This window comes from Hylaeus volcanicus, chromosome 5 (genome assembly GCF_026283585.1).
Source record: "Hylaeus volcanicus isolate JK05 chromosome 5, UHH_iyHylVolc1.0_haploid, whole genome shotgun sequence".
Classification (NCBI taxonomy): Eukaryota; Metazoa; Arthropoda; class Insecta; order Hymenoptera; family Colletidae; genus Hylaeus; species Hylaeus volcanicus.
In genome coordinates, this window is record NC_071980.1 from 207731 (window position 1) to 228675 (window position 20945).

General features: G+C 44.8%; 3 protein-coding genes across 5 annotated transcripts in view; 2 read left to right on the plus strand and 1 right to left on the minus strand.

Annotated features, from left to right (window-relative positions):
• The first annotated feature begins 1628 nt into the window (after nucleotides 1-1628).
• LOC128876691 (uncharacterized) lies at nucleotides 1629-3187 on the plus strand. The gene is made up of 3 exons (XM_054123249.1): nucleotides 1629-1820; nucleotides 1974-2135; nucleotides 2220-3187. Exons 1-3 carry the CDS (start codon nucleotides 1754-1756, stop codon nucleotides 2447-2449), a joined length of 459 nt encoding a protein of 152 aa, XP_053979224.1. The 5' UTR covers nucleotides 1629-1753; the 3' UTR covers nucleotides 2450-3187.
• A 311-nt stretch (nucleotides 3188-3498) lies between these two features.
• Nucleotides 3499-7556, minus strand: LOC128876690 (uncharacterized). 3 transcript variants are annotated; one of them, XM_054123247.1, is made up of 6 exons: nucleotides 6977-7556; nucleotides 6017-6346; nucleotides 5063-5626; nucleotides 4560-4896; nucleotides 4345-4496; nucleotides 3499-4058 (listed from the first exon to the last, which is right to left on the minus strand). In XM_054123247.1, the coding sequence occupies exons 2-5, from the start codon at nucleotides 6221-6223 to the stop codon at nucleotides 4372-4374; spliced, it is 1233 nt and encodes a 410-aa protein (XP_053979222.1). In that variant the 5' UTR covers nucleotides 6224-6346; nucleotides 6977-7556; the 3' UTR covers nucleotides 3499-4058; nucleotides 4345-4371. The 3 variants fall into 3 exon arrangements, with proteins under 3 accessions (XP_053979222.1, XP_053979221.1, XP_053979223.1); XM_054123246.1 differs by having other exon boundaries at nucleotides 3499-4496; XM_054123248.1 differs by lacking the exon at nucleotides 6017-6346 and having other exon boundaries at nucleotides 3499-4496.
• Nucleotides 7557-9589: 2033 nt separating this feature from the next.
• LOC128877412 (bifunctional heparan sulfate N-deacetylase/N-sulfotransferase) overlaps nucleotides 9590-20945 on the plus strand; it is a 106570-nt gene continuing 95214 nt past the window's right edge. Inside the window, exons 1-2 of the mRNA XM_054124696.1 lie at nucleotides 9590-9841; nucleotides 18603-18664. The gene's annotated coding sequence lies outside the window, so the exon portion shown is untranslated. The remainder of the gene's footprint in view (nucleotides 9842-18602; nucleotides 18665-20945) is intronic.

The window sequence follows — 20945 nt, forward strand, 5'->3', positions numbered from 1 at the left end:
TTAAGTTAAAGGGATGGCAGGACGGTAGAACGGCGAATGCCTCGGTAACCTAAAGGGACATCGAGTATAAATCAACGTCCTTTCTCGCGAGTGCAACAGAGAATGGGAGGTAGACAGCAAAGAGACGGGAGTCGCGAGTGGGCCACAAGTCGAGGCTTGTTCCAGCTACTTATGTTAATGTCGGCAAACCAATTTATTTATATTTATTTATAACATTCAAATGTTTCCCCAAGACTCGATTGCCCTTCGTTCCGGTCACGGACCACCCGCAAAAGCGAATCGATTCTACAGTGATGCACCGATAGAATCATTAACATTCGTATTTGAATCTCCAATTACTCAACCATACCGATACTGGCTTTAATACCAGCGGCGCCGGCGCCGGCGCCGGCGCGTACTCTACATGGGACGCATGCGATTCATATACACAGAAATTCTATCCTCAAATATTTCTGCTGAAAAACAAAACAAAGCAACGAGTTGAATAAATATAACAGTGGTCCCGTGCTACTAAGGAATTTTATATTTTACAAATATTTCATATACATAGCATAGCATAGGTATAACTGTAAGATTTACTTTTGCAAAACGACTTAGTGTCAAGTGTTAACAAGTAACACACCAGTAAAGCGGTGCACACAGCTTAAACACGAAAGTGTTTCGGCAGATCTGCAGGTTGATGCTGTAAAAGCTTAATCGTTTCCACTGTAAACTCGCGTTTCGTGTGCAACGCTGTACTGGCGCGCAGAGACGATTTATTTGTATATATCCTCAATAAAACATACTGTAAGATTGAAATATGGTTTCTTTATAAACATTTCCTAAATATATCTCTCTTAAAAGTGTTTTTAGAGTAGTTGTCCCAGACTGGCCACATTTATTCGATTGTTTATTGACTTTCTACAAACAATTTAGGCACTTTATGTATTTATTATTTTAAATACAATTAAATAGTGAGTGTAAAAAATAATAAAATGTTTAGCGCATGTGCGATTACGCCAATAAATAATTTTTAAAAATATTTAATTTAATATTTATTTTAGTTCTAGTGGCGCCATCGGTGGCGAAACGCCCAATTTTGTCGAGAGATAGTTCCAGTTTTTCACCACTAGAGAGCGCCACCAAAGTCTAAATACCGACATAACGGTATATTTAGATAAATTGTTTTATTAAATTAAATAATAACAATTTAACTATACTACTAGCATAACAGAGCTTTAAACCACATTAAAATTAAACTAGGATAAGGTTTTTTGACTTTTAATTTTTTCTTTAAGGAGTGGCGCCATCTAGCGATGAGAAGGGAGAACTATTTCTCGACAAACTTTGGCCGTCTAGTGAGAGATGGCGCCACCGCTACGTGCATTTTAATAATATTTAATATTCGCGAAAACATCTGCGATACAATAAATAATGACAGTTTAACTATACTTAGGGCATCGTAGAATTTAGAGTCATTATTAAATTAAGTTCAAGTAATGTTTTTTTGCATTTAGCTTTTTCATCGGGCTTTCAAGTTGTTGTATCATCTAGCGGTGAAAAACTGGAACTATTTCTGGACAAACTTGGGCGTTTCGCCACCGATGGCGCCACTAGTATTAGAATTGTATTCGTAGAGAGTTCAGTTGCGTGGTTGCGTGGCGTGGTCAGTCGTAGGCGTAAGTAGGCGTGGGCCTTTTTCGAGTAATTACTCATTGGGTGTTGACATTAATTATTTTCATTTATCCTAAAGTGATTATTTATTCCTGATATAATGACCCGAGATATAAGTTTGCGTGTTTTGGTGTCAGTGTTGTTTCTCCTTTGCTGTATTCCACACGGTAAGTATCGGTTACTAAAGTAATCGTTTCGTCTTCATATCCTAACCTTCGAGTAACAATTTTCGAAGCGATACGATACACGTGCAAAGTCTTAAGTTATCAAGAAAAAAACGGTAAGCTCGAGGTAGTAATAAATCCTGTACGTTCTTACAGTATTTTCTATAAAGTGCTGGGTATGCAGATCGGATTCGGATCCAAAATGTGCCGACCCTTTCGATAATACCACCGTACCCATTACGGATTGCAAACAGGAACCAGACCTCGCACACTTGCCAGGCGTGAGACCTACCATGTGTCGTAAAATCCGTCAGAAAGGTATATCAATATATTACTCGTTGAATAACTGAAACGACGTGTTAACGTATCCTCTTACTCTTTGAATTTTCTTTTTCTTTTCAGTTAACGGGGTATGGAGGTATTTTCGTAGTTGCGCCTACATGGGCGAACCAGGAATCGCAGGTGACGAACGATTTTGTCTTATGAGGACTGGAACTTACAACATATTCATGGAATATTGTACTTGCAATAGCAAAGATGGATGTAACGCGGCATCTCACGATCAGGGGAGTTTAACAGTTTTAATGATAGTTGGGATAATACCGTTGCGATACGTACTTCTTTATACCTAACAAACTTAACCAAAGATTATCCATAATCGCCACAAAGTAACTACGTATGTATATCGAAACGTATATTCTTACGGTGTAGAGATCTACTGGTACTTACCAATGAGAGAGTTTTCGACGATATTATAATTCGAATCTCGAGTGAATAGGAGGTGTAAATTAAGTTGGCGTTGCATAATCTTATTCGACGACAATTTTACATCTTTGGACATTTATATCGCTTTTTATAAATACGTACAAGCATCTGTTGTTGTGCCTTATTAGAAAGAAGTACGAAACAAATAGGGGAATACCTTTAAGACATTTTTTAACAATTGTATAATACAACGTTTTACTCTTTTTTAGAGGTATTTTACATTGATATTTTATAACAATCTATCGCGAGTTCGTATAGAAATATATTTTTAATAATATAAAAATGTATGATTGTATTATACTTACTTTTCAATTTATACTTGGTTAGTACAAAAGATGAATGCTAAGACATCGATATAATCGATCATCGTTAAGATTAGCGCTTCGTATAAGACTGTCGATACCGTCCGTTATAGAGTTTTGAACTTAGTATTATTATAAAACTATAGCGTTCATTATATTTTTATATGTACTTTCAACAAGCGACGTTAGTTATCGAACGACATCTTTTCCTTACACATATTATGTCATGCATAGAATAAAAGTGTCGATTAAAGAAGATGTATTACAAATATTACGCTTTATAAATAAATAGATATCATCTTTGATATGTCTATATTTATTGTTTTCATACTTTCCGGAATGGTTCGTTGGTTCCAATACTTGAAGATTCTCGTATGTTCGCGTTGTCCGTAAACCTCTTGTAGCAAACCTCGCTTTAGGCTGCCATTTTCGTTGGATTTCACTTAATGGATTGCTCCGAGACTCGCAAACCACGTTATCGAGCTATCCGATGTCTCTATCTAGTTTGTATCGTAGAGGAACCATTCCGAAGAATGAGACTATATAAATTTGCAAAAAAGTGCCGACGATCTATAAATATCGGCCATCCCAACGTACAACTTATAATACGTACGTAATAAACAAGCGGTGTTTTATTTAATGCATATAAAATATATCTTTGATACACATAGAAAATATATGCTATGTCGATAACATCGTAAATACAATTTTTTTTTTACGTCAAACTAATTTATTATTAGTATAATCGGTTTCTATAATAAAATACACGTGTGTACTTAGAAAGGTATAAATAATTCTTTACAAATTTTCTAAAATACGTTAACCTATCGCTAATAGAAAATTAAAAATGATTTGGTTCTTCTATTATAAAAGGGAATCGTGGTATCTTCCACGTAGAAATGTTATCGTTGCGATCGAACGTAGTTAATTGGTTTCAAGGTAACGACACGAGTTAGTCGTTAATTACGAAAACGCAATGTTTAAACGATTTAAGGGATTCTTTAAATCTCGCGTATCTTCCTTTGACAGACACTTATTTATTTTACTGGACGGTTGTGTTATTCGGATTCCTGGCAGAGAGCGAGTTTGTTGGATTCCGCCTGCCTCGGAACCAAGGACGGTTGAAATTTCTATATACACGGTTGAATGTGCAAAATACTTGTGTGCTCGTAATCTGTGTTAAAAAAAAAAGGTGAAAATAAAGCAAGAATAAAAATTGCGTCTAAGAAAATGTAAAGAGTAGGAAACAGTATGAAAAATCTTGATGCACCAGCATCATATTTCGTGTCCGCAATCGTTTGGCTAACAATAAGTATTCTTTGGAACGGTACCAGCGAGCAAATATTTCTACTTAATATGTCTCTGGTATACCGTATTCTGAAATATTTATTATGTTCGCGTAGACCGAAAGTAGGCAAGTCGAGTAAAAATCGAAGCGAGGCTAACGCGTCGCGACATACATATCTCTGATCGAATGGCTCTCGTTATTATTCGAATGGCTGCCATTTCGTTATCTGTTGTCCCGGTTTCGCTAAAGCCTGTTTCCACTGTTCACCGTAGGGTCCTCCTACGTCCGGTCCGATTACAAAATGACCGACGGTTGTTTTTTTGCCTGAAATGGTAAATGGAATCTTGTTGAAATTTCGTTCGGATCACGCGACGCGAACCATCTTACCCATTTTGTTCTTGGAGACAAACTTAACAACGAAGCTGACGTCTTTGAGTGCTCCCTGATACGGATTATCCGCAACGACTCTCGCCATATCCGGTGAAAATTTCATCGACACGCACGGTTGGAAACGATCGCTTTTCCAAAAGTGCGTGACTCTTCCGTTGTCCACCACCGACATTTTCACGTACATCTGACCCTTTAGAGCTTCGTGCTCGTGCATCGTCTGCAAAGAACATCTCAGACGATGCAGAGATAAAATTAGCCGTTCGCTGCTTTCCTCTTTCTTGTCATTTTTTTCTTGACACAGCGACAATTCCACTTGACCCTTTTTGTTCTCCCTCTGCGAGAAAAACCAAATGAACAAAATGTCTGATCGATCGGATAGAATCGTTAGAAAGGAGGAATATGTTACGTATATGAAGCCGATAATGCCGAGATGGAGGTGAGGTTTCGGCGATTCGAGGGCTCGAAAGTTCTCGCAGGACAACTGTATATCTTTTATTTACCCTTTCCTCGGCTCCAGAAATACCACTCGCGATCGGTCGCAGCGGTCTCCACATGTCCCCTGTCGACGCGTCGCTCGGGTGCTTTGGTTTCGGTGGTTTCGAGGTGAAGTTTTTCGGATCGAGGGAAATAGTGGTCGCGCCAACGGTGCGTCTTTTATCGTACATTCTCCTCTCGGTGACAGTGGTTTCCGGAAGTTTGTCGGACCCCTTGCCGAACAATTGACCGAATAGCTTATTTTTCGGTGGCTCTTGATTCTCCGTAGAGCCACCTTGACCATCCTTCTTTTTGCCAGCTTTCTTTGCCGATTCTTTGCCAGGGGACGAGTTTTTCTCTTTTTCCGCTTCCTTCTTATCGGTCGCTATCAAAGGCTTATCCTCGAGAATCGCGTACAAAGTCGCTACGATGAATCTAGATCCGTTGATCTCCTCCTCGACGACCTTCGTTTTGCCAAACTTTAGTTTGGTCTCTTTGCGTAGAGGAAACGTGAATTCCTCGTTCCATTGTGGCCAGGACTCGTTCTTTGTCGATGTCTCGAACTTGTCCTTTCCTGGTATCAATTTCACCTGAAATACAAGCGAATTACTTTCTTTCCCTTACTTTTTCTGTCATCGAGTTCTTTATCTCTCTAATTGTAAGATTTACTTATTTATTAGTACGGATAAACGCGATCGGTCGTTTTTCTTCTGTGTTTCGTATCCAATTATAATTGATTTAGTTGAGAAACATGTAAACGATGCGAAACAGCCGACTCTATTTTTAATAGTGTGTTGTTCGAGTAACCAGTGTCGAATAATTAAGCTCGTTTCGATCAACGGGATCGATACGAACGTGTTTGAAATGTATTTTGCGAACTCGCGGAAAGTGGAAGCTTCTCGCGACGATTTCATCGCGTTACGTAATAAATGATAACGAAGCGAAAGATTGGAGGTACCGCGTATCGGCGCGAGCGTTACCTTCACAACGTAGCTGTTGACGCGAGTGAAGCCGAAATTCTGTGGCAAGTGTCGAGCACCGAGCACGGTCACGTGCAGAGTCTTCTCGTTAACCGAATGAACGATTCTAATGCCCACTTCCGGTTCCAGGTTTACGGTTCGATCCAACGGTGTGGATACCGTCTTCAGGCCCGTATCGATGAAACTCTTGATCCTTGCCAATGCCATGCTCGCCCGTTCTTCTCGTTTCGCGGAACTTTTCCAGATTTTCAAGCGTGTTTCTCGATCACGAGCGGATCATTCGGATAGGACCGATATCACCGATTCGTTCATCCTCTTTGTCGATGCTCGCTGCGAACAGAGGTAGATATACCGTACCGTGTTCGACGCTTAAGTCGGTCATCGCGAACCTAGCTAAACGATTAATATACGAGTACACGGAAAACCGACGATGCGAAGTCTGTCACCGCGTTCAAGTGATTTCGGTGATGCCCGGTCTTTGCCAAGTAACCGCTCTACGCACGGTACTTGGAGTGGACGTAAACGAGTGGTTTCGCGTAGCTTGCTTGAATCGATCAACAGTCGCCGCGTAGTTTTCACAGTTTGTTTCATAGGGCCGCGTCAACGATCGAGACTGTGCGCGATCGACGCGACCTATTCGCAATAACGAGTAACGGTAAACTTGAAAAAGACAGGGGAATCGCAAAGCTCAACAACTCGACTCGTACCGCTTCGACTGCTCTATACGTATGTCGTTGGATCAATTCGTTTCTAACACGACAGCCAATCGCGGACGGTTGTCTGTCCTCTCTTTCGGACGGCTGATAAACTTTGATGGTTCGATAAAGTATCTCGGACAACCGAACTTTCTCCAAGGGGAACGCGTGTCTCGGTCATGAGGCGTTGTCACCTGTTGGTCGATCTCGCGGGCCGGGCGTGGTATCGCGTGCGAAAAATTCCGGTTGGAAACAGAGTACGTACCATAATCGCGGCGGCGTTTTCAATCAGTTGCACTTTGCAATCGTAGATCGTAGGGAAACTGTTCCCGTGGAGATACGTCGGAGAGATCCTGGTCAGAATTCTCGCGATGGTACACGCCTAAGAGTCGTTGTACTCTCGATGAACGCGTTAGAGGACCGTCTCCAACTCCAACGTCACAGAACCGAACGTAAACACATAGCGAAGTGCAAGCTGACTGGCGCGATGACGGTGCTCGGCTCTGCTCTGCTCTACTCCGCTCCTCTCAGGTCCGGTCTGGTCCACTCCAGTACGGTCCGATTTCGCGTCTTTCGTCTCTCGCCTCTCGCCTCTCGCCTCTCACCTCTCGTCTTTCACTGTTTCCGCGGAGCTTGTGCACGCGCTTCGATCACCAACTGGCTTTCGTGTCTGTTGCGCATCGTGAATGGCTCGCGCACCATCGAAATTTACTACCGAAATTTATTCGGAACTGCTATACACGCTTGTTTCAATGGCCTCGAATTGACGCGAACCGCGAGCCTCGTAACGGCATTCAAAGCTTGAGGTTCCAACGACGCGCTGCCGTGGTATGCGCCGAGCGCTCTCGCGTGGCTTCCCTTTATAACAGAGTACGCGACTACGAGACAGGGCCGACGTCGGCGTCGTCGAGGACGCTCTTTCCGGGGCGTCAAAATACTCGACCGTTCGACTATTACGCACATGTACTTGAGACGTTAAACTCGGACAATTCATCAGCTTTCGTTCAGTTTTCGGTGAATGGAAATTATTTGGTAATCTAGAGCGAACAAAGTATAGCGTTGATTTCATCGAAACAATGCTTCGACCGACAATTTCGCATAGCAAAATAATCAAATCTATCGTAATAGAATAACGCGCTACGATTAATTTCCATGAATTTGTTACTTTAGTCTTACTTTCTTTTTATTTTTTACGCTAAAACTGTGAATAATTTCGTTAAGAAGCTGGTACTTGCGGAAGTAATTACGCTACTGTCGCAAACACTGGTTGTTCCTACAGAAGTAGGGGCACCGCGTACTTGTACGCTTCATCGTACAATCTTTATGAACTCTGCTTGGATCCTAACGCCTGTTGCGCACACAAGGTCGCGCATTCATATTTGCGCGTGCATGCGCGCCAACGTATTATGTGTACGTACTTATATGTATAAAATCTACGCGCGAAAAATTGCGCTGCCCGAAGTGAATGAGACTGTACATACACGTATTACGCTACACGTGCGGTTACAGTACCGTAACCCGATTAAACGCGCCCCGTCCATTCGCTTAAACGCGCTTAAACGGTACTAAAGTTTTGATACGCGTGAAAAATTAAAAAAAATTAAGAATTTCTACTTTATTCGGAAGTAAAAAGGGTTTACGAAGGGTTTACGATTCAGTCGATTCGACGTTCGAAAAGAAGAACTATAAGTCGCGTGAGCTGTTCGATCGATCGGGGGTTGGTAGTTGGTAGTATTCTAAAAGGAAAAGACATCGTTCGATGTACATATATTTGAACATTTCTTCGTACGACTCGATCGTAAAGAGCGTATAATAAAGTTTGCGATCGAAATCGATGCCTCTCGATGCGTAGCAAATCTAATTATAATGTGTAACAATAACAATATCGGACGAGCAACAGAATGGAATGCGGTACGGTGCATCGCATTGCATAAAAAACAAATTGCAGCCGAGACATTTGAATACATGATGTGTCGAATGCGATGCAACAGTAGATCCGATGCACCCTTTGATCCGATTTTCACGGTTTGGTATCGGTAGGTAATTTAACGTTGCATGGAAACGTGTAAAATATTAACGCTTTCCTACACACTTTTACCGTTATACTTACTTTGTAAATCGTTAAACAACGATGTGTTGTTCGATTAATAAAATATTTGTGCGACTGTTTGTAATTTCCAGTACGTATTTGTATTTTCTAATACGCGGTTAGAATGTTAGTTGTGTTCCACGCGTAACAAACTACATTGTTCGTACGTGACGATATGCAAGGATACGTGTGACAGACAGATCTCGACCTTCTTTGTCGTACAACTTAGTTTTGTTGTCACGCTTAGAATTGTCAAGGAAGCGAAATAATTGTCGAGAAGATGCGAGGAAACGCCGCTTCGAAAAAGTAACGGAGCAAAGCAAATGTGTGCGCGCGCGTTCGTACGTTTTATTTACGTTTAATTTTTTTTTATTGTTTACTATTTAAAAAAACAATCAACGAATCGAGAAACGAATACGCGTTTGTATTCGAATACAAGTTGACCATCTTGGCGAAAAGAATAAAGATACCGATTAAATTATTACCATTCGTTACGTTTTCAGATAGAGATCCCGATGTTAGTTTTCCATCTTTGATTAGGGTTAATTGCGAATTAATTATTTCTACTCCGTTGATCGCTAATAGTACATATATATAAAGTATAAAATAAAATCGTTTAAACACGGTATCGTAGCGTGTAACGTTACCCTCGAAAGATTCTCCAACCCTAAAGAAAATGGTTGGTTCGATTGGCGGTAGATGACGCGACATACGGGTCAAGCCTTCCCGTTTCATACCCTATCAACCAGTCACAGCCACCCTTTCGCAAACAGCTGTTCCGCTTCCGCATCGCTATGGCGGACACGACTCCGTGGCATCTAAAACTTTCGCGAGTCGACATTTTCGACTGTACCGATTCGAAACGATGTTCGCGTGTTTCGTACCGATGCATTTCACGGTGAGTTTTCGATCGTCGCTGTCGGACAATTCTCGAGTGTAACAAGTGCGGGAGAAATGTGTTCGCGTGTTGTGTCCAACTGAGAACCCGAAATGTTTGTTTTCCCTCTGAAGACTCACCGGTTTCGTTATCATATTTGAAAGGTAATCTTTTCATATTCTTTTCGCTCGTATACGAACGTACCCGTAAAAAAACGAGCCAACCGTGGCGCGCGAGATTTATTTTTTTACTCGTCGATCGTCGTACACGCGGTAATCTGTACGCGAAACAGAACCTAGAACATATACATACGTACATGTATATGTTCTTCGAGGACAACATAATTCCAATCGAGTATCGAGTTGATAGCGACGTGGGGTGGTGGATGGATAGCGAATCGAGTGATTTTTCTTTTCCAAGTTTGTACGTATCGAACGTTCGAAGAACGCGAGCCAACGCCGACGCGAAATCAGCGAAAACAGACTGTTTGTTTATTCATTTTGACAACAGTGTCGAACCAATTCGAATAGTACGAGTTTTATTTAGAACAAGTATCGCCAACGAAACGCGCACGAATCGAAGAGAAATATCGAACGTAACGATCGTTTTGTTTCTGGAACGTAATATACTCGTAATCTAAAGAGAGATGCCGCGCGCGTTAATTAATATCAACGATGACGCGTTTTGTTTCGCCTGTAACGAAGAATTTGTCAAGTTTGACGTCAGGTGGCAGCACGTGACTAAGTTTAAATTAATAGAAACTCGTTAACGTTTTTTTCGTTCGATCGATTACTTTTTCCAGAAAAAATCTAAACTGGTCGTAATCTAATTTCTCCGACGCGTCGGGTATGCTCGAAAAGTAAATGTTTCCTTCTTGTAGCTACTTTACGTGTCTTTTTTAAGAGATAACAATAATAATGGTCGAATAACGAAACCGCGTTAGGACCGTTGTTTGGTTTTCGAATCTGTTGGCGTTGAATCGAAGGCAGGTAGGAATCTTCCAATTGTCCATGGTCGAGTAAAATTCCGTTAAATGTACGGAGCCGCGAGAGTGAGCGGTGATGGTGGTGATTTTGCGCGCGGTTACCATTACCAGCAGCCACCAGTTTTACCAGTTCAGTTGGTTGTTAGACGAAACGTTCTCCTTTGAGCCGTGCACGGCCCTTCAAGTGCACTAAGCGCCGGTGAAAAATGAATTCGTTACACGAGACGTATTATTCAGCTGCGCGGACGTAACGTTATTAGTTGCACACGGGAGTAGCAAGTTGGCGGCCACTCGAGGAGCGATGAAACTTGAAAATGCTCGCGAGGCAAATGTAATTTGCGTGAAATTAAAAAAACGAATTTGATCTCGACCACGAAATCCTCGTTTAATTAACCGACCGTTGGGAATTGTCTGGTTTTCCTGTGAAACGTAGCGTACGCGAATTTTCGAGCCGTACACGGACACGGTGCGGTGCGAAACGCGTTGAAAACTTTAGCCTTTTAATTCGCGAATCCGACGCACTCGTACCTATTCCATCAAAGATACGCGATCGCCGACTAATTTACCATTCTCTCTATTTATTACGTGCCTGCGCTCGCACCATATTTGCTTTCCCTTTCCCTATCAATCGTAAAGCCTTTCGAGTGCATCGTTATCTATTCCCTTTTGCGTCGCATCGACCAGATTCATCCGCATCCCGTCGCATTGCTCGCGCTCGGACCGGACTTTAAAGCCATCTTTCGAATCTGTGGACAAAATATCCGACGATGTAGTCCGATCGTCCGATCGTCCGATCGATTCGTAACTTTTTACGCGTACAAAGTACACGCCTTTTCATTCGTGGTACTTTTAGACTTTTATTAAAACGGTTGGTTGTCGGATTTGATCGTAACGTTGATGGATGACAATTATCGCAAATAAACAATCGCACGTAACGAAGGTAGACCGGTGAAACGCGCTACAGCAACTCATCAATCGTTACCGCTACCGCGCAGACAGAAATTTCATTTATCGAGAAAGTTTAAATGAAACCGACGTTACTCATAGCGCCGCAACTGTGACCGGCCGTTTCGATTTCCACCAAAAGCCAATTGAAATTCGTTCCGTCGCCGTTTCGACGTTCGTCGAATCGCCCGCTCTTTTTCCCTCCTCCCTTTCTGCGATTCGCTAAACGTTATTTGGAAATATCAAATGAATAAATAGTTTTTTTTGTTTCTCGAGCGGGACTGTATTCGTCGCTTTCGATCCCGTTGAAAAGCTCTTCTCCGATATACTTCGGAGTATATATTCAGAAGAAAAACGCGATGCGGACGCGATCATGATCATCGAATATCCACGATCCCAGTTCGCGTCGGCGTCGCGTCGGTCGCAATCGTAGCAAGATGAAAACAAAATTGATTTAGCGAGAATTATTTGGTCCAAAGAGGACACTGATCGAGGCGACTCGACGGTACCAACCAGTTTCTGCTAGCGGGTCTGATTAAATTTCTCAGTTGGAAATGGGTAATGAGATTTCGACGGAAGTGACCTGGATTGCCCGGAGGCAGCGTAACGTGTTCCCAAGTACATCGTGTTTCCTGCTAATTTCAGTCCCATGCAACACCGATTTTCTTCGCCTCGAATAAAATAGTCGTAGCTTCGGCGATTGTTCTCCGATTATCGAGAAGATTGGATCGCCGAAGCTTTCCGTTGAATTTATAAAATGTACCTGTACCGTAATCGCTTACGGCGCGACGTGTGACGTGTGGCATGCGCTATGCGACGATGAGAATACCAACGTTGTTGCTCTCGATGCTTTTCGATAGAACCAATACGATTATTTCTCTGTTTGTTTAAAAAGTAGCATTTAGAAAAGTCTCTTCCACGGTCGAGACATTCGCTTCTTGCTTTATCCTCGACGATTTATCGATCGGTTGTATCGGTTGTCGATATTTATATCGTACGACCGGTCGCGTTCTCGCGAACCACGAGACACTCGACGAGATAAATCATATTATCGTGGACAAGTAGTGGCCGGTACGTGGCAATCCGCACCGATGCCGTTATGAACATGGAAATCATATTAGACTAAAACCACATCGCCTAATGGACGCTATCTGCCTTAACCCCATTATCCGGTACAATTCGTCAGCAGTTGTTCCGGCATCGTTAGTCATACATCGACAACGATCGCCAAACGAAAACCTTCAAGTAGAAAAGATATCGAGATCGCGTATCCGCATTTCTGGCCGTCGGCGTCGCGAAAACGTGCAACTTTCGAAAGCCAGAATCAGCAGATTTCTCGTTTATCGAGTTTCCGCGTTTCTTGTCTCGCAACCGCGCCAAACTTTCGATTCAATTCTACGGCTTGGAATATCGATTTCCTCTCGCAGTCCGAGGAAAAAGTTTCAAAAATATCGTCGTCCCTATGTACACAAGAAATCTCTCCGATTTAAGATTTCGCAAACAGAGACTGCCACGGTTCCGTTCCGTTCCGTTCCGTTCCGTAAATCGGCATACGTCGAATACATTTTCCAGTGGATTCGAAAACTTGTACCCCGACATTGGTGTTGGCCGACATACCCTCGCGGAGAACAATCTCGATTCTACTCCGTCGAGCACGAGGTTCGAGAACCGTCCCGCTAGCCCGCTAGTCCGCTAGTCCGCTACCGATTCCTTTATACGTTCCCGTGCACGTAAAATTCGATTAGAGACATTTAAAACCCGCATCGAACGCTAACCCATCAGTTTGATCGTTTCTGTACGATCGGGCTGGAGCGCTGATCGCGGTTGGCCGAGTGCGTTTTCTCCCGATGGCATCCTCGCCACCGGAACCAACCTCCTCGAACGATTGCTCTAGCCATTCGTCGAGATTCCTCTTGTGCAACGTCGCCTTTAAAACGGTACATCAAACCGATAGTTATAAATCAGGCTGTCGGGGAATGTCGGCCGGCGGTTGGCGCTAGTACTCGGTAAGTAAGACGGTACGGTACGGAAACATTGTACGCGTTGCCGTTATACGGTGGCGTGCATGTGCTCGCGGAGGTTTCGAGGTAAGGTAGAATGCCAACAGGCCGGAGTCACGAGATTCCTAGGGTTGTCTGATGCTACGATATTGCTGCTCCCTGGCATCAGGCCAACCTCCATCTGGCTAGACGAAGAGGAAGAGGAAGGACCAGCAGCAATGCGACGCCAACGTTCCGAAAGAGAAGGTAGAAGAAGGTGCTAAAGGACGTCGGGCAGAGTGTAGTTGAGATTCGACGAGTAACCCCTGTGGTCGTACCTAGGCATCGTTTGCTCGGGATGCGGTTACGAGAATTTATCTCGAACGGGCCCCGTTGTAACGTTCAATTATTTTTCTTTGAGCTCGGAAGAACGAACGAAGCTGAAATGGCATCGGTCCTTTCCGATAATCTTGTCGACTCGAAAATAATTTCTTGGTTGTTACCTTAAATCTGCCGACCCGCAACGGTAGTATATTTCCTATTGCCTGTCGAGCCGTAACTCGTCGAATCAGCGTTTGTCAGCCGCTCCGAAGATCCGAGATTTTCAATTCGTGCACACGAAACGCGCAGATTCCGCGAAACGAATCGAGGAAGCCGATACGGAGGGAGCGGATTCCGAAGAGAGCATTCCCATGCCGTGGAAAATCCGCAATATGGTGCCGCTCGTAAAATAGACTTCCAACTTATCTACTCGGTTTGCCTGCTCCTTCGATATTTTCGTGTAATAAAGGATCGAAAGAGTGAAACTTTCGAAATAAAGGCAAACACCGGCCTTGGATTTCTCTTGTATATTCCCTAGACTCTAGACGGTGATTTGGAAGCATCTCGAAATAGGCCGTCGGCGTCGGTTCGTAAACATCGTAGCTTCGTAATCGGCGGGAATTGTGTTTGGATCGCGGGTTGATTCGCGACGGGATGCACAGAAACGTGGACCTCCTCCGAGATGACCGCTCGTTATTATATGTGTACCGAAAACGGTTAGCTCTAACGAACCCCCGCGATGGGGGTTTCATCGCCGCGGTTGTTTTCCATTTTTCCCAAGGTAGAGACGTAGACGTCGGTGTCGCGCAACAACGCGTACCAGGAGACGAAAAAGAGGCCAGAGGCGATCGTAAACATGAAACGTCGGAACAAAGAAGAGAGTCGTCGGTAGGTGTTCCGACTGGTCAGCACCGTCATCCCCGTGGATGGTTTTTCGGGTTAACCGATGCAGGACGAAGCAGAAGCAAAAGCAGAAGCAGCAGCAGCAGCAGCAGCAGCAGGGTGTCCTATTGTAGCCAGCTCGAAAATCGCTCGAGTGTACCGACCGCCAGACTGAACTGGCCGAACTGCGGTTGCTCATTGGACGTTATATCTGGTGTATTATAATAGAGCGACTCGCACACATCCGTTCCACGGATAGCGTGCGTGGAAGTAGGTACGTGCATAGGACAGCGGCGATTCCATGCCCCGGGAGAGCTGGCTGGCTGGTCGGGTATCGGTGTTAACGTCTCAGTGGACACGCCGTGGCGCTGTCCGCTCTAACCGATAACGTTGCCAACTCGTTAGAAATGAATGGCCGGGCCGGGGGCAGGTGCCGCAAGGGTTGGAGACAATGGAAGAGACCTACCATCGGTCTGCTCCGTGCTGCACAGCGCCGTGCTGTCCTGCACCGACTTTATTCGATCCCATCCCAGCGTACCCCGATTCCGGAACACGCGACTCTGAGATCGACGTCCGGTGGTCGAGTGGCTTCGAACGCGCTGCAAACTTTTCACAAGAGAAGAGAAAATGATCCTCGACGACGCGACGCGACGCGACACGACGCGACGCGATGAGACGGAAGGACGTTGTAAGCATTGTCGCCGCAGCTTTATGATGGATGGACCAAAGAAATTCCGTTCCTTCTAGCCTGCCTCTTGATTCCAGGGGTGGAATTTTGCTCCTTAAAAAGAGGACTGCGGATAAACTCGAGTAATTTGTCACTTTGGCGCCGACTCGTACTCGACGCGGGGGCCGACGCCTGGGTACGCCCATCGTTGCGCTTGCAAAAAGCGAGTCGGTCTCTCGTATAACGGAGATTGCGAGATACGAGTCTCCGTTTGTAGTCTTAACGATGAACAAACCGACATCGTTTCGCGAGGACCGCACGCTCGTAATTTCTATAGACCTCGATCGGCTGTTTTCTGCTCCGACTTTTAACCAAGTTTCCTTTGTAATACGTAGGTTATACAATAATTATCGTCGACTCGTTATTCGCGAATTAGAAACGGTATCGAACCGTCTTTTGCTCCGCGTAATTTATACCATCATTCGCAGAATTTATAGGTGATCGTTTTCTTCCGACGGAATTCAAGCTTGTGAGAATCGCGGAGGAACTTGTTTTACCTTTTTCTTCGGCTCGGCCGTTCCATTAGACCTGGCGAAATCGAAGCGGTCGATCGTCACCTTGCCGAATGTCGTTCGCGCGATTCTATCCTCGATAACGATGGAGTAGTCTTTGCAATTTAGGGCTTTTCTTTCGGCTCGGCTGAAAACACGGGCTACCGTGACTATGGCGCTCGAAAACGAGTACCCGCGTGTGACCGTACGTGTGTGTAAATTCGTCGGTGCAAGTGGAAATAAAACGTGCGGCGACTATCGTATCGCGATAAATTCGAAATAAGGAACATTGTAAATGTTGTTAGGTCATAGGTTGATCGTTCTTCCCAGTACGGTATGCATCGATCACACATTCAACGATAATTAATGTTCCCAGACCGCTAATAGATTATCGATTATCGGTGGCAAAGAAAAGACTAGCGTGTTTCGATATTCGTTTATCGTTGCACAAACACGTTGATGATTATCCACAGGCTGTTCCCGTCGAGGTGAACAAATAAGGATCACCGTAACGTACCTATGCATCATAGACAAGTATCGTAGGTATGTCAGTGTGGTATTTATATATAAAAAAGAGATAAAAGACGAAGGGCCGTATGCGCGAACTGTTCCGAGCGAAAATTAGAATTGCGTGACCGTCTGTCGTCCATCCCAGCGCTCGCGAGTGGAGCGAAGCGACTTGCTGAAAAATGGAGCCGCATCGGCGAGGATTGCCGTCGAATGTCGATAGCCTCACGCGTGGAGTCGTTAGCCGGTACGATGGTCCCATAATTTACGGGGAGAAGGATGGTTGTAACAAAGCGTCTCGAATCGATCGAGAATTACGGGCATTGCATCGCATCGTATCCTTTAATTTCTGCAAACAATGGAAAAAAGACAACGAACAAACAGCTTTTTCTTTATCCTTATTCGTGTTCGTTACGTTGTAACGCAAAGTTCGCCAAGGGTTCGATTTCGCGTCTACTATTTTCGATATAGCTATATCGATAAATGAGAAAGTTTCCGTTCGCGTATCACATAGTCAAATGGTAGGAGCGGCCTCGTCGCACGGATCAAGGACTTTTCTATGGGCGGTGGCTGCGAGCGCCAACGTTGTTTGCCGTATGCCAATATTGGTCTTTGCTATCGGCTGTTTGCCGGTAAATAGGAATTTTCTCCTGGACGTTGGATACTTGCTCGATGTGCGCCGCCGCCACGCCGGCAACGAGATTCGACGCGCGACGACCGGTATACTTGTTCGAAAGCTTCGACTTGGTCGAAAGGCGAAGAATGTTTGCATTGGTCGGGAAATGCGGGCGAAACTAATCGAAAATCGATTGAAACCAACGCGACGCAACGAACGCGCGATACGTTTTCTATCTTCGCGACGAACGATAGAGAACGTTTTAATCTCCGATGTGTCCATGGTCGTGCCCTACGCTTCTTCTGTCGCGTTTCAATTCCACGGCACGATGATTCTTTTTGAAAAGCACCGAGGTGTTGCCGCAGCGTTTACGGCTTACCACTATGCATCGATCGCAGGGGAAATATTAAAAACGCTTGCGTCGGTGGTGTTCGCGATAGTTTGCTCGCGTGTAACCTACGCTGACTCTTCCGTGTGGTTCGATAAAAGAACTAAAGGGAAAAAAAGACTCGTTAGGTTTCGTACGCTTTCGCGTTCCTAGGTCCCACGGCTAGGTTACAGCCCGCCTAGGTAACTCGGTCACGCGATACGCGAGTCATCCATCTACACGCTGGATCTCTTTATCTAGTTACATATGCCTTTTTGCCAGACGTCGAAGCTAAAGAGCAACTTTCTTCTCCGACTCAAACACAATCCCGCCATTGAGAAAAAGTCCATCGATATGCATCGTCCGTCTATTTGTAAGTTTGAAAACGATGCGATCGACGCGACCGACGCGACGAGTTCGCGGTCAGGCTACACGTACGTAAGTAGTCGAGCTTGATTACGGTCAGCCCGAGCTGTAGCTGGATCCTTAAATGACAACGACGACGATAATTCGTTAAACTTTCTTATTTGAATCTTTTTTATTTGTTACAAACGAACATCGTTGAACGAATCACGTCAGCCAAACTTCAATTTGACCTTTTATTCGAGGCAACTAGGCCATCACCATCCGTTACGACTGGTAATTATGACACCGTATCGAGTATTTCTCCTTTTCCTCTGATACAACGTTTAGGTGTGTACACGGTAACCGATGCCGGTGGTTAATGGACCGCGACAATAAAGCGGCTGGCGTTACATCGATTACAACTCCGAAACGGAAGTTTCAGCGATAGGGCGATAACTCTAAATATCGAGGTATCGACCCGTGGCCTCGTTTCTCCGGATTAGTTCTGCCGTGAATAAAGCTCGCCTCGCGTCAACTCCACAAATTTCACGCGCTTTTCTATTCTACGGGACGACGCCGACGCCGACGCCGACGCTTTCGTTCTCTTGCTCGATCGCAGTCGTTCCATTTCTTCCGCGATTCAAACATTTTCGCAAAAGGACACGACTACGCGTGGTCCGATTATAACTATTCGTGACACGGGTCATCGTTGATACGTGCAACGAGAAGATTGACCGTATTTTCTTTCTTTTTTTTTCAGCTCGAATGACCTGAGAGTTCAGCGAAGGAAGCAAAAGTCGGGCGTCGCGATGGGGTGAAAAGGTTAGTTGCAACTAGTATTTAACGCGTTCGGCGAGTCGGCGTACTCGAGTAATTTTCGATGCTTTAGGTGTTTAATTAAAATTTTGAATCGTTAAACTAGAAGGTGCCTGTATTTTTAGTCGAACGAAACACGACCGAAACTTGTTTCCTCGAACTTTAGCAAAAAACCGAAACGTTACTCGACCAAACATTATCCTGCGCGCCTGCTTCGCGACTCTCCTTTGATCCTTCTCCCTCGGAGTTTTGTTAATTTACTCCCCCATGTTATCTTTTTTGTTCATGGTCGTGTGGTCTCCGCGATAACTCGTCGATCTCCTTGGCCCCCCGAGACCGGACAGTTTCGTTTCCATCGAGCGCCGTGCTGTTTACAGAACCCTCGAGCCAACGGGATCCGGACGCTCGAGCCCGTTCTCGAAACTTGCGTCATGAATGTCTGAAACGCGGCAAGGGTGAGCTCGTGCTCTTTTGTGCGCGAATGCTACAAATACTATCGGTGAATGAATGAAAAAAAAAAAAAAAGAAGAAGAAGAAGAAGGAGGAGGACAGTCGTCATCGCTGGTAATTCAAATTTAGCCTTGCTAAATCGTTCCCTTCTAGACGATTCAAGAGTTTACCGGGCCTCTCGATAACGCCAGAAAAATGGTGACTAAACGAAAGCAGCCAGAGCAATACTTTCTTTTTTCCAAGTTTGATCTCACTGCGAAAACAGAGAAGAATAAGGCTGGTAATCGCAAAATTGATCTAACGCAAGAAATCGGATTTCGTAGAAGGAGCGATAGTCGATACCGTTGATAAGAACGGACCTCGTTAACGGTGGTGGAAACGTCCTCGCTGCGCGTAGTCGGGCATTCGCATTTTTATCGCGCCAAGATAAACCAACGCGTTCTGTTTGCGAGCGTTACGATTCGATAATTGTTGTTTGCTCTCGGTGAAGTGTATCGGTAGTAACGACGGTTACTAGAATTCACGACAGGATGCGCATCTATTATTACTTGTACACGAAGCAGGATACCTAGTGGAAACTCAGCCGTATTTCCATTCTCTGTGGCGCAACGCGACGCCGATGCCGATGCCGATGCCGATGCCGACGTCGCGCGAGAATATTTACCCGAGCAATGTTCGCCGCTTTCCGCGCTAATAAACCGTTCCTTCTGCCACCATCGCTAATTACTCGACGAACGGAACGAACCCTACGTACCCACCCTTCTCATCTCTCAACCTCTCCTCTAGCTCTTCTCTCTTAGCGAAACATTGCCACGTCTCTTCGAATCTCGCGTCCCTTTGAGCGCGCAACTGCCTTGCTCTTCCCTCCGATGCCAGATACCAAGCTATTCTTGGTGTTTCTCGCCGGCGCAGTCCTCGAAACTAACGTTACGCCTCGTAATGGTTGGCTCGCTGTCTTTTGCAGACCAAGAGAACAATACCCGTGCCTTTCAGGCTAATCGGTCACGCCGCGCCAATTTCCCTGTTACGTTTCGTTGACATCGTACGCGAGTACGGTATCTTCGAAACCAAACGATTCACCGGAACGTTTCCGCCGCAAAGCGTTCGTCCAAAACGTAAATCTGTTTAGCGTCTCGGTTGGTGCACCGTAATTTCGCTGTCGGTACATTTTCTATAAAAGAAAATTAATTCCGAAAATGATTGTTAATTCACCTATTATTCAACGTATGAATCATGCGATCGTGGATCGTCAAACTCGACTAGAAATAAAGATTGAAAATTGGAAAGGGTGGACAGCTTGTTCGGTGAATCGTGTCTCTCGTGCATTGTTCGCAGCTTCGACGATAAACCTTACGGGATAAAAAAGATTTTTCGTCAAACGGATCTCTAAACCGTACGACTGCGTAAATCGCGTCGCGAACCATTCGCAAAGTTCCATGGCCGATGCGCTTGTTGTGAAATTAATCGCGAAACTCGTACTTCTCCTGGTGAAAACGTTTTCAGATTGTCCGCCACGAACTGCCGATCGCAATGTTCCTAAACCACTTAACCGCGGCCGCGGCAGCGGTTAGACGAGCATCGAAAACGCGGCCGTGCCACACCGAAACTACCGAAACGCCGCTAAATCCCGGAGACTTCCGGAATTCGCGGTATCAGCGTTCACCGCTGAATTTGGGATTAGCAGACTCTGCGCGTACGAGAACGAGTACGAGTAGGTTGCACGCACACCCTCGCGCCGCGTTTTCGACGATAACGAAGAATAAAGGAGGGCTCGAAGCAAACAGACACAGCTAGGATGTCAAAGTGTAAATATAGTATAGAAGCGTAGATGAAAATA